This window comes from Bombus huntii, chromosome 4 (assembly GCF_024542735.1).
Source record: "Bombus huntii isolate Logan2020A chromosome 4, iyBomHunt1.1, whole genome shotgun sequence".
Taxonomy (NCBI): domain Eukaryota; kingdom Metazoa; phylum Arthropoda; class Insecta; order Hymenoptera; family Apidae; genus Bombus; species Bombus huntii.
Genome location: NC_066241.1, coordinates 10,745,801 through 10,762,156, shown reverse-complemented (window position 1 = coordinate 10,762,156; position 16,356 = coordinate 10,745,801). Strand labels below are relative to the sequence as shown.

General features: G+C 27.7%; 4 protein-coding genes across 7 annotated transcripts; 2 read left to right on the top strand and 2 right to left on the bottom strand.

Annotated features, from left to right (window-relative positions):
* Nucleotides 1-215: 215 nt before the first annotated feature.
* LOC126864902 (venom acid phosphatase Acph-1-like) lies at nucleotides 216-4,632 on the top strand. Its single transcript, XM_050616776.1, has 8 exons — nucleotides 216-253; nucleotides 337-446; nucleotides 569-693; nucleotides 860-976; nucleotides 2,133-2,346; nucleotides 3,065-3,273; nucleotides 3,614-3,955; nucleotides 4,340-4,632. Exons 3-8 carry the CDS (start codon nucleotides 607-609, stop codon nucleotides 4,601-4,603), a joined length of 1,233 nt encoding a protein of 410 aa, XP_050472733.1. The 5' UTR covers nucleotides 216-253; nucleotides 337-446; nucleotides 569-606; the 3' UTR covers nucleotides 4,604-4,632.
* LOC126864893 (uncharacterized) lies at nucleotides 4,594-8,579 on the bottom strand. 2 transcript variants are annotated; one of them, XM_050616755.1, is made up of 4 exons: nucleotides 8,433-8,579; nucleotides 7,605-7,928; nucleotides 5,918-7,359; nucleotides 4,594-5,463 (listed from the first exon to the last, which is right to left on the bottom strand). In XM_050616755.1, the coding sequence occupies exons 1-4, from the start codon at nucleotides 8,461-8,463 to the stop codon at nucleotides 5,011-5,013; spliced, it is 2,250 nt and encodes a 749-aa protein (XP_050472712.1). In that variant the 5' UTR covers nucleotides 8,464-8,579; the 3' UTR covers nucleotides 4,594-5,010. The 2 variants fall into 2 exon arrangements, with proteins under 2 accessions (XP_050472712.1, XP_050472711.1); XM_050616754.1 differs by lacking the exon at nucleotides 8,433-8,579 and adding an exon at nucleotides 8,090-8,210.
* Nucleotides 8,520-16,275, bottom strand: LOC126864898 (myb-like protein D). Of its 3 annotated transcripts, none has more exons than XM_050616764.1 (6): nucleotides 15,721-16,275; nucleotides 15,536-15,589; nucleotides 14,810-15,079; nucleotides 13,918-14,713; nucleotides 13,642-13,850; nucleotides 8,520-8,664 (listed from the first exon to the last, which is right to left on the bottom strand). In XM_050616764.1, exons 1-6 carry the CDS (start codon nucleotides 15,814-15,816, stop codon nucleotides 8,650-8,652), a joined length of 1,440 nt encoding a protein of 479 aa, XP_050472721.1. In that variant the 5' UTR covers nucleotides 15,817-16,275; the 3' UTR covers nucleotides 8,520-8,649. The 3 variants fall into 3 exon arrangements, with proteins under 3 accessions (XP_050472721.1, XP_050472722.1, XP_050472720.1); XM_050616765.1 differs by lacking the exon at nucleotides 8,520-8,664 and adding an exon at nucleotides 9,735-9,871; XM_050616763.1 differs by lacking the exon at nucleotides 8,520-8,664 and adding an exon at nucleotides 10,275-13,520.
* Nucleotides 8,895-9,816, top strand: LOC126864914 (mitochondrial import inner membrane translocase subunit Tim13-like). The gene is made up of 3 exons (XM_050616795.1): nucleotides 8,895-9,122; nucleotides 9,196-9,264; nucleotides 9,682-9,816. Exons 1-3 carry the CDS (start codon nucleotides 9,018-9,020, stop codon nucleotides 9,778-9,780), a joined length of 273 nt encoding a protein of 90 aa, XP_050472752.1. The 5' UTR covers nucleotides 8,895-9,017; the 3' UTR covers nucleotides 9,781-9,816.
* Nucleotides 16,276-16,356: the final 81 nt, after the last annotated feature.

Sequence of the window (16,356 nt, the reverse complement as noted above, 5' to 3'; positions counted from 1 at the left end):
CGAACTGATTGCCAGGAATTGTACAAAGCCCAGTAGATCGCTACCAGTGATAAGTTGACGATTCCACGCGAAGGTTACCGATTAAATTTATACACGGCTGATGCACGAATGCTCGGGGACACCATCGAGAAATACTTTATCTAATTGCTATCATCACACCAAGAAGCAGACACTGCGACGCGGTTACCATGGGAAGTTAGAACAAGTGTCAGCATCACAAATGTGTCTGCGGTGAACACAAAAGCATCGACAGGTAGATAATTGCCTATAAACACGCCGGTATTATTTCAAGGCATCTGTCGGTCTAATAATTAATCGTGTAGTTATCTATTCAAGCAAATCATGTTCTATTGTTAACGAAAGACTAAAAGTGAAACGACTTAGAAAAAATATTTACTTCTTTCGTTCGCCGTAAATGAACGGAACGTTCCTCTTAATTTGGAAAGGTAAGATAGAAATATGAAAAAAAAAAAAAAAAATAAATACGATAGTGTCGCGAGAGACGAAAATGAAATAAAGAAATAAAATAAAAGAAATAAAATCTTAATTAAAGTCGAATGGTTTTTAGGGATTTGTGTCGTGAAATAAGAACCGAAAGAACTGAAGATGAAAGTGGTTGTATCTGTGCTAAGCATACTGTATATCGTAATAAGATCTGCCGAATGTGTACCAGAATTGCAGTTAGTGCAGATCGTAAGGATCAGGATATTTAAATAAAATAAAAATTGCGTGAGACCAAATGCGTTTCGCTAAAAGCTTTCTTATTTGTTTTTCTTTTACTTTAATTTTATTTTATTCTTCCTTAAAAAGCGAGAACCTAACAGAATAAGCTGCTATAACACTCGAAATAATTTTTCAGGTATTCGCTCATAAAACGCACGCTCCAATTTTGGATTTGATAGGTAACAACGACATGAATTTACCACGCAGTTTAACTTACGAATACTTTAACACAGCTCCACTCAGTATGCCTAACGTAAGTTCCTTTCCTTCCTTTAAAAAAAAAAAAAAACTGATAAATTAAAACGCCCTGCTAAAAAAAGTTCAGTACTGACCTTCATTAGTAGAGAAAATTAAAATATAGTTTTGGAAAATATGTCAGCTAATTACATATATTCATGTATTATCTACGAGCATATGTAGACATTAACATTGATAACGAGCCAGCTTATGTAATGAATTTTATTTTCAATAGGAAACTGTTGTGTTAAAATTACATATTAAGCCAATTGGACATTTTTGTCAATTTCTTTCTAAAAGAAATGAAATCAGTCATTTCTGGCTAAAGTTTTCGTTAATTCGTTTTCCATATAATATTTCGTCTTTTAATCATCCAGAAATTTATTTACTCGGTCGGTGGATAATTTTTAATTTGTTTTATTAGAATATTCTCCCATTGATTTCATAGCCGAATTCTTACCATTGGTGTTGAGTATCTTCTGTATAGACAATTTCCTGGAAATCTAAACAAATATTGAAGATAATCGAAGCAAGTACAGGAGATAACTTATTGTTCTTTGATGGAAATTCTTAAAACAATCTTCGTACCGTGCGCGTGGATACAGCAATTGATCCAAAAATGATTATATCGTTTTCATAACTCTTTTTATAATTTACATTTTAACAGTTACTATACAGTTAACGATGCAACTTTCTGATGAATCTACAAATTGATATTTATCTTATATTTACTTAGCGCTTTATGAATTATACAAATTTTTATAAAAATTTGATAGAAATAGCATTACAAATTATCATACGATATTTAAAATTCCACGCGAATTTCTTTTTATACATTGAAAGATATTTGTTCATTAAATGAAAGTTGTACTTTGGACAACTATCAATAGTGACTCATTCAATATGATGAATCTAAATAACTTTAATGACTTTGCAAGTTTATCAAACAGACAAATACTCCATAGAGTCGTGGAAATAATTTAAATTTATGATCAATCATGATCTTTCGATCCTTTGGAATTCATCCTGATCGAAATTTTTTGGAAGTATCTTTGTATCGTGCGTGTGGATAATACTTGATTTAACATTTTTATTTGTTCTACTACTTAATAAAACATGATATAAATTAAGAGCATGACGAATGATAACTCTAGATTAATCTTGTTTAACAGGCCAGCATGCTTAACATGTATAATCTAGGAGTCCATTTACGAAAGGTGTACGGTGAATTTTTGGGTGATCTTTACATGTCTGAGACGATGAAAATGCAAACGGCCGAATATCCACTGTCGATGCTATCTGGTCAATTAGTAAATGCAGGTCTTTGGCCTCCAGCAGAAATTCAAAGGTGGAGCGCCGATATAAATTGGCAGCCAATATCCACAGGTAAAAATTCATAGCATTTTCATTCATTTCTCATTTGTTAATTTCTATCAAATAATGAAATATTCGAACAAGTACTGTCCTTAGTTCGGTACTAAAGAGAATTAAGGGAAACATGTCAATTTCGTTCAAGAGACAGTGATACACAATGTTGGACCTCGTATATCCAAATGGAAATAATTTCTTTCTGACAGTGAGACGATCTTATCTGGAATGTGCCTCTACTAGTCTTATTCATCGAATACAACATAATGTCATCATTAGACTGCAGATACAATTTAATGGCAAATTTATATTTTTACTAAGATATAGATAAAGAAGTGGGAGCTACGAAAAAATTTATTTCTCCCCTAGATATCAGAACAAATATTATATTTTGGATATTTTATACGTTTTTGCATATCATACTCATTCTGTGGATTTTTGCATCTTTAAGTTCCTCACAAATATAAATATAACTGTATAAGACAAGATATTAAGTACTCTGTATAGAAGCCTATAAAATCTATTTAAAAACATTCATTATCGAATGGCGAAATATTTTTTCAAGAAGAAGCTTACGAAATCGTAGATGATAAAACGTGTAATTCTAGTTAAATCTTTTTTAACTTTCGCTACAAATTTTTCAAGCATCCTGACAAACGAACCTGTGAAAAATTCGTAAAGAAAGTGCAATAGGTAAACGATATAGAAAAAATATAGTAATTTATCAATTTTGTAGATTACACTGTCGCACAGGAAGATACTTTATTAATGGGAATACAGTGTCCGAATTTCGTTCTCGAAATGGGAAAAGTGCTGAATATGGCTCAAGTGCGGGATAGAGTATCGGATTATTCATCTTTGTTCGATCATATATCTCGATCTATTGGAATAAAAGTTCAACGACCATCGGAAGTGGCTTTACTATATGCTGTCCTTGAGACAAAAGTAAGATATTTAAATGAGCAGCTCCTTGTAAAATTGGACATGAACGAACATGATGTATAATCGATACGTTCCTATTATTAATCATATCTGAAACAAAAATATCGCAATGTAAAAGTTTTTTTGAGGTAAAATGTGTGTACATCGTTTATAGTGCTTAACTTTTATTACTTCGATAGTCTTTCGTTATTTTTTAAGTTAGAAGGTTTTTAAGTTAGTTAGGTTTTTTAAATTATCGCCGTCGGATTATTATTATTGACGACAAGTTCAAAGTGTCAAGCGTATCACGTGTATCGGTTAAATGAACCTTAGAGAACATAAGTGAAAATGAATGTTATTGCAGGCTGACTTAGAACAATCGCTCCCGCACTGGGCAAAAGACATCTTTCCTGATGGAGCAATGTACACTGTGTCGTTGTTGGAATATGATCTCCTTTGGCAAACCTCATTACAAAAGCAATTAAATGGAGGAACGATTCTAAAAGAAATTTTAGCAAATTCGCTGATGTATATCAATGGACGCATTCCTAAACAACGGAAGCTCATGATGTATAGCGGCAATGAAAGAAATATCGTTGGTGTTTTGAAAGGCCTAAATCTATGGTCACCACATATTCCTAACGAAGCCGCCTCTGTGATATTTGAACTGTACTTTGACAATGAAACAGAAAGTTACGGAGTGAAGGTATACATACTCTTACATTATTTTATTTCATTACAGATACGAATGTTGAAAATAATTACGAGATTCGTAAAATAATTAAAAGTTAAAATATATTTTCGACAATAATTATAAAATACGATGATAGTGCTATTTACTTAAGCAAGATAAAAACAAAATAATAATCAATATGGAATAATTAAGAATGTGACATACATATATTCATAAGAGAGAAAGACGTAACAAAAGATTTTATGTAATAGTTAATTAAAAGAACTTAATTTAATTTTTATTAATCGATAATATTATTAACAGTGTAATTTTTCTAATTACTTTAAGCATTTATACATACATAATAAATCCTATTAATTAACTGATTAAACGATATTAAAATTATTATTATTTCAGATTAATTACTATACGGGAGTAGATGGTATCACTCTCTCTTTGAAAATGCCAAATTGTACAGAAATTTGCCCGATTAAAACTTTTTTGTATTCGATAATGGATCTATTACCGCAAAACGCAGAACGATTATGTAACTGGAAAAAGATTGATCTTCCTATAATACCAGATAATGCTATTTATAGCAGATCTGTATCGCATACATTGAAAAGTATTACATTTACGTTGTTATTAGTTATTACTTTATTAGTAATTAATTTGTATTAATCAATTCAGATTCGTTGCAAGTATTCGAATAATTTTAAAAAACTCTTTAAAACATCTCTCTCTCTCTCTCTCTGTAATCTCTTTAATCTCTTGCTCTCAACATTGAAATCTCAATATCTTTAATAACAGTTTATAGTAATATAGTCATTGTATAGGTAATTGGAATATATAAAATATGATATATTGAGTACGTAGATATTATAATTTACAAATAGTTGTGAAATTTTAAGGAAAATTGTATAAATCAAATAAAGAACATACTTAATGCTTTAATATTTAAAATGTATTTACTATATACAAAATATTATAAGACTTTTATATACATATAGAATATGATATTTAGTACCTGGTATATATCTCAATATACTAAAATTACGTTTAAAATGGTGCACTTAAAACGAAATCATTTATTCATACGTCAATAAATTGACTAATTTTTGCGCTTTTTTTGCAAATTGAACAAAATTTTCTATAGCAATTACTGCAAAATCATCCAAAATCATTAACCACCTTCGTTCCCTTGTCTGTATACTATCCTTTACTATTATACCTTCGAAATTCAGTTGTTTTTTCCATAAATCGACGACAGGTGGTATTACTTCTTCTTTTTCAAGTTGATTATTTTCTTTATTACAGAAAACTGCTCGATATTTTTGTAAGCAAAAATTTAAAGTATAAAAGATAATATGTAATTGATTTATTACACTATGTACATCGGCCTTTTTGTTATTTATCAGAGAGATTAAAATATTTCCGTAAGATTTTAGTTTTGCAGTTAAGTAATTTATTATTTCGACACAAACTTTCATAGAACTGCATAATTGTAAAATAATGGAGATCTGATGAGTCAGTATTGTAACCTAAATAAAAAAAACATGACATTAAATAAGAGAATAATTTCGTGTCTAAATATTACCATATAAATATTTAAAAATTTTTTAGGAATATCTCCAATTCTAACAAAGTGTAAAGATGTGTTTTGTATTTTAAAACAATGCATTTTTTAAAAGCTACTATCATAATTTCCTTGTATTATGACTAATAACTTTACCCATTTATTATGGCTATAACTTTTATGTTCAACTTTTACTTCTCCTCTTATCTCTAATGACAAGGAATTGACATATTCTATTCCTTAAATGTCTGTGCATATATTATACTTACAAGTATATCTAACATGTATTATGCAATACGCGCTATAGCATTCAATTTAACATTAGCAATTGCGCATTAAAAATTATTATTAAAAGTTAATAAATATAGCTAATTTTATGTATTGTATCCATAATAGAAATTATATATATTATAATTTACCTTGTTAAACTCACTAGTTCCTATACTCTTATCCAGGATATCAGTCACTACCTGCACAATTTCTTGCGTATACTCATTAGTTTTATTTTCAGCTTCAGAAACGTCACAGTAATCCAATATCGCGTTTACAGCCTGTTCTTCTAAAGTATCTTTCCAACATCTTTTTCTCATATATTGTTTCGCTATTCTCTCATTTTGGAGAACCATAAGAATCGCCTTTATCGACTTAAAAGCAATGTCGTCCACATTTAGAGTATCAAGCGTAAATTTCAACCATTTCGAAGAAATTTTCTTCTCTTCTTTTTTGGTAGCCTTAGATACAGTCGTTTCATGGACAGATTTTAATTTCTTTCTCTTGCTGCTACTTCTTTCGTATTCTGCATCTTCGATCAAATTTTTATATCTTTGTCTATTTTGCACGCACAATTCTTCACCGTCATCGTTTGTGTTTTTATCGTTTTCTTGTTGCGAACAAGATAAATTTTGTTTGGAAGTCCAATTTTTCTGTGTCATATCTATGGTAAGAGACTCCAGATCATGCGTGTAATTCACGATATCTTTTTTTTCATAAGGAGTAATATTAGCAATTTTTTGACTAGGCGAGATACTAATATCTTCATTATAAATGCAATTCGTCGTTGGTAACCATTCTGCGCTTAATTGATAAGTATCGTAAGCGCTGTCTTCTTGAAGCGAGCATGCGTTATTAATCCGATTCGGTGAAATTATAGGACTTTCATTGAAAAAATTCGAATCACAAGTTTGTGTCAATGGTTTCACTATCTGCTTATTCGACTTTGAAATTAATTGTTCTCTTAACTGACTACAATTCTGTTTATATGATGAATAATTTTTGTTAGATAAAATAATGTCTGAAAAATCGTTATCGTCTGAAGCAACAGTTAGATCATCTCTCGTTCCGAATAAAGTTCTCGTTAAAACATCGCTGTCCTCGGAAAATAATTCTGCCGATTTTTCCTTGATAAAATCGCTTCCTTCGAGTAATGTTTTATCTTTCTCGTTTCGTACTATGTTATTAGTATTTTGACTCTCCAGAGAATCTTTAATTAGGTCAGAAACAGAAGAGCACTCTTCGTCTGAATCTTGAATGATATAATTTTTCATAGTAATATCTTGATGCATGCAAGGTTGTACATTGAAGAATCTATCAAGACTTTGAGAAGAAGTAAAAACGGAGGGGCTGACTCCTTTTTCGGTGAAAATTCCAATTTCTTGATTTATTTGTTGGTGATAAGGTTGCAATGTGTTATGTTTTTCATTGTGTACATCGCGTGACGGATCAGTATTACTAATATACTCTGAATCAATGTCGAAATTCGTATCATTCTGTTGATCATCATTTAATGAATTGCTCAAATTTTTATAATCGTCCTCTTCAATATCAGACATTAAGTTTTGACTATAAAGATTAAAATCTTTTCCTAGAAAAAATGTAGTATACCCTTAAATAGGAATTTTATTTTTATTATTTTACTACAACATATTAACTATCCGTTTGAAGATACAAATTCACATGAAGTTATTTGAAACAACTACTTAAATAATCTGTAATAAATTCCAATTGAAATTTGACTACTTCGAACTAAATAATGAAATAAATGAAATAATTTAATATATCAAAAAAGATCTGTTAAAAATATTAAATATCGAGTTCTTGTATCATTACCTGTGTTCTTCCATTGTTTATAAAATACCGAATGAAATTGCTCGACGGAAATAGTTTTCATAAACATTGTGGCTGACTTTAACCAGACCATACTTTGCACAAAATTTAAATCATCCACACATTCTCCCGTATAATCCGATATCTTCTCAGAAGTTTGAATAAGATCTCGAGGAATATTCAACAAATGTCTACACCGACAACAGCTTGTATTATTACTATCACTAAATTTTTTTAATTCCCTTCCATTCATTTCTATTAAAAGATCCTCGACGATAGAAGAATACAATTTTCCATCTGTTTCTGATAAACTACTTGTAAAATTTCCTGTGCATCAATAATTATTTATAAAAAAGTTTATTAATATTTTATTAATTGCGTTGAACATAATTATTCAATAATTATTATTAGGTAGTCATCGAATTTATTAGCATAAAGATGAATTATATTAAATAATTATTGAATAAAGATAACATTTATCAAACAACCTAATTCGCATGAGTTACGGTACGAATATTTCGCATATGCACATTGTAATTCAGAAATAACGTTGTTCCGGCTTTCAACATGTAGTTTCAATCGTTCATTTTTATTAATATCGTTTTCCATTTTGGACAGAATGATATGTAGAATTATAAAGTAATAACAGGAATTTTAAAAGTACACCATTATAAACTATATATTGTGTCATGTTTACTGATATATTTTTTAAACAATATATATACTTTACTAGACAGCATTTTGTAATGTTTCAATTTTCTATTCAACTCAGGTTGATGCGCCCGTTAATTGACTTAAAAACAGTACTGCCAATCTCACCACGAATCATACCTAGATCATACACTCTGCTTTCCATTGTCATGCATTTCCATGCTATGTACGTAAGTACACATTACGCACGTTTTTCCCATCGAAAGAACCGGAAGAAGAAACATGCATATAGTTTGGCCGTTTGATCGCTAGGGACGGTAATTCGTGGAGCATACTTTTGACTCAATTTCTTCTATGCTCATCGGCGATGTCCTTACTAATCTCTAGTGTATACAGTTCATGTGTTCCAATTCTTTGAAATGAGAATAACATTTAAATTAGAATTCATCCTAATAGTTTCGTAACACCGCGATTATAGTAGATATGCATAAAGATAAAAAAACATTAATGAATGCATAATAATTAAATATCTTTTAATATAATATATATATTAATATATATACAAATACATTACAAACATTAATTCGTTCAACATTTCAGAATTGTAAATTTGTAAACGACCTTTTAAGATGCAGTTTCACGTGCTTCCGGTTTATCGATCGAACCGGTAAGAACATAGTAGTTTGGATTTAACAAACGGGAGCAAAGTGGTTTTTGATTTTGCTATTATTACATTGAAGAAACACTTAATACTTTACTGTAAATATGAATTCACTTACATCTGAATCCCTGACTGATAAAGAAAAGAGTGATCTTATGCAACAAATTAAACAAGAAGTTGCCGTTGCAAATGCACAGGAAATGCTTTCGGTACGATTGTAGAAATACATTTGCAAATTTAAAATGAATGAATAACATATATCACCTGGTTTCGTATTTTCAGAAAATGTCAGAAAAATGCTTTAAAAAATGCGTGATTAGGCCCGGTACTTCTCTGGATAATACCGAACAGGTAACCTCTTTTGTTTGTAGAACGTAACCTTAGTATAAAATGTAACCTATCGTGTTCGAAGCCTTAAAAGTATAAAATAAATTTAAATGTAATATTTTTTATATCACTATTAAGTAAATATTATTTAAGCAAACGTAGAAAAGATATAGCAAATATTTTATTAAATACGAATAATAAAAAAGCTATTTAATGATGTTATATAAATATTGTGAATATTTATATAAACAATATGTGGAAATTATATTAAATATATTGAATTATACTATATATAAATGTAAACAAATATAAATAAAATATAAGAATAAAAATTGTTATAAGACCTCATAGAATATAAAATATATTAAAGTATATTTGATGTAAGTGCACATTTTCATTAATATTAATATAACAATGTAAGTAATTTTAATTTACTTACAGAAATGTGTAGCAATGTGTATGGATCGATATATGGATGCATTTCATCTTGTATCAAAAACGTACAGTGCTCGAATACAGAGAGAGCATGACAGAATGTAACAGTACAAATTGTTAAATAAATTGTTTCTGGTTGTACATTGTGTAATTGTATACCAACTATTTTCCAAATATTGTTTAGGAAATATTATAACTGTAATTATTATGTATATTTATTAGCAAATCTATGTCATTTATAAATATTGAATAATTTTGTATATAATGTTATTACTTCTGATTAAGTTTCAAGACAGATTTTTACATTTGTAACATTTTAAAAATTAGAAACCCAATTTTAATATTACACAGTGACATTACACTGCCACCTGTATTTCTAAAGCGTTAACAAATAAATAGAGATGCATAAATTTATAATTTGCGTCTCATTTATTTAATGTACTTTTTTCCCATCTTTCGTATATCTGTTAATATATCTGTAGATAATCTCTCCCAGAATTACAGAAAAATTAATAAATACTTAAAAATATAAAATTTTGTTAAATAAGTTTGATGAAGTATAAGCTAGGATTGATTATAAGGTGTAAAATACACAGCAATTGCAAAAGAGAAAAATCTTTATAAAATAAATAACATATACATGAATATTGTTACATCGTACTTCAAAATCATAAATAAGTAACTTAGGTATTTTGTAAATCCCGCAATTCCATAGTATGTATTTGCATTGTTTCTTATTCATACACACTAAAAGGCACAATATAGCTACCAATACTTCAACGTGGTTACAAAAATAAATCTCTAGAACTGTATGAAAAAATATTGTGAGTGGTTTATTAATACTTCATCTGTTCAATTTGATAATATAAATTAGTAAATAACAATAATTACAACTATTTCATATCAATGTTTGCAAAATCTATAATTAATTTGCATACCAGTGCATTATATGCCATTATCATATATACAGATCAATACAGACAGTTTGTAACATAACAAATCGATGTTATTAGTTATACATATCTTTTTGTTATCAAAAAACAGCTGCAAAGATATGTGTATATAGGTGTAGATATATATGTGTATAAAAAAGAAATTCATTAATATTTCTTCTAATTTTAAAAAATATATCTTTTCAATCTCTTTTATACTGTACTTACTTATATGTTTGGTATAGAAAATAAAAGATTATGTATTCATGTTATGAATTTTCCAAAGGGAAAAAGAAAGAAGTATTTATATACAGAGTGAACCAATAAAAATTGTTATCTGAAATATCCTGATGTCCGTTGATTTGATTAAAAAGTGTTTCATATGAAATACATTGCCTTTGAAGGGGTATAAGGAAGTTAAAATACATTAATTGGATCCTTTGACTCTACTATGCATTTCATATGAGATATCCTTTAATAATAATGAGGCATTTCAGGTAAGAATTCTTATTAATTCATCCTATATATATATATTTATATATATATAACAAGACTTCCATATATACCAAAATGCATATGAAATGTGAGATTTCATATTAATCAGCTTAGGATTAATTGAAATCATTTCCAAAACTACATAAATATAAAAATGTTTGTGTACCCTGCAATAGAAATGCTTACACAAAAACACTTTCTAGTTTCATCAGAATGTGAAATAAAATTTGTCGATATACTGTGATAAGTTGTGAAACATTTCTTAAATTACTCTCTCTCTTCTTCTCTCTTATAATTTATGGTGAAAAATACTTATGTAAATTTCTTTACTAATGCTAACAATACAACAAAAGTGCAATAATCTTAATAACAATGGAATGTATCTATATTTTACATTCTATAAAGTGTAGGAATGTTCAGTATCATCCTGAAATTGTTTTTATAAAATTATATGTTATATCAATATTAAAATGTAACCACGTTGATTGGTCAGGAACACACCTGCTTTAATATATACATAGAAATAAAAGCTGATTCAAACTAAGGGATTTCATTATACTTAATACTGTAAAAGTAAAGATTTTACTTCATTCAAATGATTTATATGATTAATGGTATAATTTCTAAATAAACAACTTATTTTTTAATATGTGTTATAAAAAAAAGATGAAAAATAAAATATGTTATAACAGTATTTTGTTTTACTAAAAATAATATGTTTATTTATGTGTATATCTTAGATATCTTTATAATAAGAACAGCAATTTTCTAGTTATGTAGAACTAGAGTTATGTGGTATGTAGAATAAGTTAATGACATAATTATAATATTATTATAAATAAACTCTTGTTATACAATTAAAATTCTAAGGCGTATTAATCAATTATGAAATCTCTTTGTTTGAATCATTTACAATATTTACTATTGATGACATTACAGTAATTGTGTGCTACTCAAAGTTTTGTGAAGGAAGCAGGCTGTACAAACAGATTTTGATTTGTCAAGCATCCAGTTGATCCATTATGAATTGTACTTAGTTATTGCATCTTATTTGGGGCATAGTATATTTATAACAATATGTTTATCAAGGTATTGGATTGCCCAAAAATTGAATTACTTAGTCTAAAGCTCTCGTTAGTTATTTAAATATTACGATTCATGGATGCAAGAAAACATATAAGCACCTAATCTTTCATTGAATATCAACTTCAACTTTTATAAATACTTTTCGTTTTATGCATTTAGCACCATTATCTTTGAAGAAAAATAATTTTATATATTTTTTAGGCAATCCATTTTTAGACGGATGATTTACTGATATTGCTATCAATACTATACCAGTAACTTTAGTTAAATGAGGTAATGATACTTCAGTCATAAAATCAGACACAGGAATTATTTTGATAAACATAACAAAATTGCTACAAAATTTTTTCAGAAAGATATAACTAAGTATTCAACAACCATTAATGTAACTGATTACTTTTCACTTTTTTAAGATATTTTAACATTGAGATAATTGGCTTTATAAGTAATAATACTAGACATATTTACAGAATAACGTAGAAGGCAGTTTGTCTGAAAGCTTACAAGCAAGAGTTTTAATATTACTCTTCTAATTTAGTTAATAATGTATCATAACTTAAAAAGATGATTTAATAGTATATTCATTTTAATTAAATAGTGTTTCTTTGTTTTTGATATCAACTTAATTTTTGAATTTTTAAGTAACTACTTCTTATTACATTATAAAATTATAAATATGTTTACAACGTGTATTTTATAAAAAATTTTTAATGGAACTTTTATATGATTCTTATTTTTAATATTCTCAATTACTAAAAATATAATTTAACACTTTATTACAATAATAGCAGAGAGTAATGGCAGTTTATCAGTTTATAACATCTCATCTTTTTTAATAAAATTTGTGTAATATTTTTATAAAAAGTTGAGTTTTCTCATGTCATAACCAATATAATATCCTTCGTAGAATATTTTTTGTTTAAAAATTATTTTTCTTAAATACTGTTAAAATGAAATTCATGATTTATAAAAATACATTTTTGACAAAAAGTTCTTACAAAGTAGTGAAAATATAACATTTATAAATATATATTCAGACATTTCCCTTCTACGTTTTTTTGTAGGGAACTTATAAGTATTGAGCCACAAATGGCAGTGCCATGTTAGAAACCAAAATAATTTTGCAAATTCATGAATTCATAGCAATTTGCATTAATATACTTGATGCCCTGACATAGGAGGATATTGAATATCAATGCTCTAAATGAAATAACATTTTAGTTCTTACAGTAATTCACTAGTGCAATTTATGAATTACAGTTCCTTTGCACAATTTGCTGTAATACCCGTTGCAAAATTTGACATGTTTTTATCCATGTTTATATCTTCAAGCTAAAATGGAATTATACATGCAATACTCAAAAAAAATTATATATATATATATGTAAAACCATCTTTATATGGAAAATTATGTATCAAAAAATGCATCTAAATTCATATAAAATTTACTTACACATGATGTGCTGCTTAGTATATCATTTATATCTTCAATTTCTTCACTTATGTCCTCGCTATTAGTACTGTGAATTTTATCTTGTTTTTTCGTTTGTAATTTTATTGGACTATTTGATTTTTCAGGATCCTTCGAAGGACTTTGATCATAAGCACTACCAGACGCAGATGAAACAAAATCTTCTTCATAATTATCTATACCATCAGTTCCTGAAAATATTATGTTTATGATACAAAGATTATGAGAAATATGTTTCAAAGATATGCAACAACATACCAAGCCCAATATCCATTAATTCCTTCAAATCATTAATATTAGTTTTTTTACTATTTAATGGTGGGAGATCGCTAAGTATAGAATGTGATTTTTTATCTAAAGATGGTAAATCTTGTAAAAAGGTATCAGTATTACGTATATCATTAATATTTTCTCTTTTTCCGTCAACAATAATTTCTTCGAAGTATACAGTTTTTCCAAAACTGTTTCCAGTATTAACTGGTTTTCTGTTTTGTATATTATTTACTATTTGTAATTCCAAACTATTTATATTATTTTGCTTACTTATATCTTCATTTTGATTTGTTTGCATTTCAGTAACTATAGATTCATCAAACTTAATTAAAGGCTCGGTTTTATTTAGTAAACTTGTTTGAATGAGTGTATCTATCTCAGTCTCCTTTGTTGTATGATTCATCACTGTACTTGTGCCATTTGGACTTGTAGGGAGTGTATCAAAATTCATACTATTGTTCCCTTTGCTATCAATTCCATCGTTCTTTTCATTGTATTCAGAAGTTGTACTATTCCTGAGAGAATCATTTTGCATCTCACACTTTAAATCATCTATTGAAACATGAACAGATGTTTCTTTATTTCTCTTATCAGTTATTGTCACATTTATTGGAAGTTTTGGACTTTGCTGTGAAATGCTTTCTAATTTATCCGATACATCATTATCATTTGACAATGATGTAGTTTCATTATTTAATACTTTTGGAATGGAAATTTCAAATGTGGCATTAGCAATATTTGTTGTAGTTTCAGTTGTACTAAATTTGCTGTCAGTTTCATTCTATAAAAATATTCGTAATTGTAACAGTTTTATTTCTGGGTAATTAATTTTTTAAAATATTTATAATATTTTATCTTACAATCTTAACCTACATACCTTCTGTGTGTTATTAAAGGCACTGTTCATGCTATTTTTTAAAATTTCTCCAAGCAATGGCTCATTGGATTCAATACCTAATTCTTCACATAATTTATTTCTTCCAACATAATTATATTCTTTTCCAAAATAAGTTTCTGGATCATATACAGATATTGTATAATCAAGACCAAAATACTCTAGGAACTCCCTAACCAAGGAAAACAATAATTTTCCCTCTGAATTAGCCAGGTACTGTTTTACAGTTTTATTGAGAAGTGGTTCAGGGTTCTGAAATATTTAATTTACATGATGAAAACTATAATTATAACATTGTCTGATGTTGTTATTTACTTTAATATATATCAAATGTATATTTGCTATTTATAAATCTATATAGGAATGAACATTTATTTAAATAATGTAAAAATAAACTATGACAAACTATGCATACACACAGATGCTGTAGTGCTGGAGCAACAAAATACATTCTTCTATCTACTGTTACTGATGGACATCAAAATTATGATCAAAATTAATTAATCCAAAATAATTTTGTTGACTTTGACAAATATTATATAATTTTGAAATTTAATTGCAACTCTTATTAATTCAAGTTTGTTATTTACTTTTGTTATTTTGTACATTTTATTATTACCAGCTATGATTTAAAATGATGTAAAAGAACAACTTTTGTGCATGAATATATAAAAAAAATTGTTTGCATTTATCTACTGTAGAACATACCATTACAGATTCTTGTTCTTCTAGAGCTAAGAAAACACTTGCCCTGAGTTCCGCCTATAAACATTATAAAAAATTGTTAAATCAATACTACGACAAAAAATATAATTTTGATGGGAGAAAGTTCTTTGATGTGATCTACATAACCTATAAAAAAAATATAGTTCTTAAAAAAATTTTTATCGTACCCGGACTTTTGCAAGAACACCATTGTTTTCAAGTGTTTGTACCACCAAATCTCGTAATTCTGTATCCTCCTCCATGGAAATGTTTCCGTCTATCATGATTATAAATAAAAATTACTCTCACAAACACTCAAGAAATGTAAATATTTACGCTTTCCATCGCGTGTCTTCTTTTCACATCTGTTTACCTAGAGATTATATTTTTCTGTCTAGGGAGTTTAAATTCAGAAACTGAAAAAAATTTTATTTCTATCTGATTATTGTTATGATCATATATTGATTGCTACTTTATATATTAGTATATATAAAACAAAAGTAGAGCATATTTTATAGTAGACATTGTAAAATAACTAATATGTAGTAAATTGTAAACTAAATTATCAAATTTTATTATTTTATTCGAATATGTTACAAATGTATCAGTATGACCAATATCTTTCACTTCCTAATTAAAAGAAATTAAATTTATATAAAAATTTTCTTTACAATACTGAAAATTACTTGATTAGGTAGAAAAATATTTTCATTAAATATTCGATAATATTCGTATACGAGAAACATTAAAAATTGTATTTAATATACCGGAAGTAACATAAGCTCAAAAAAATATATATGAAATTTGAAAATAACGAATAATCG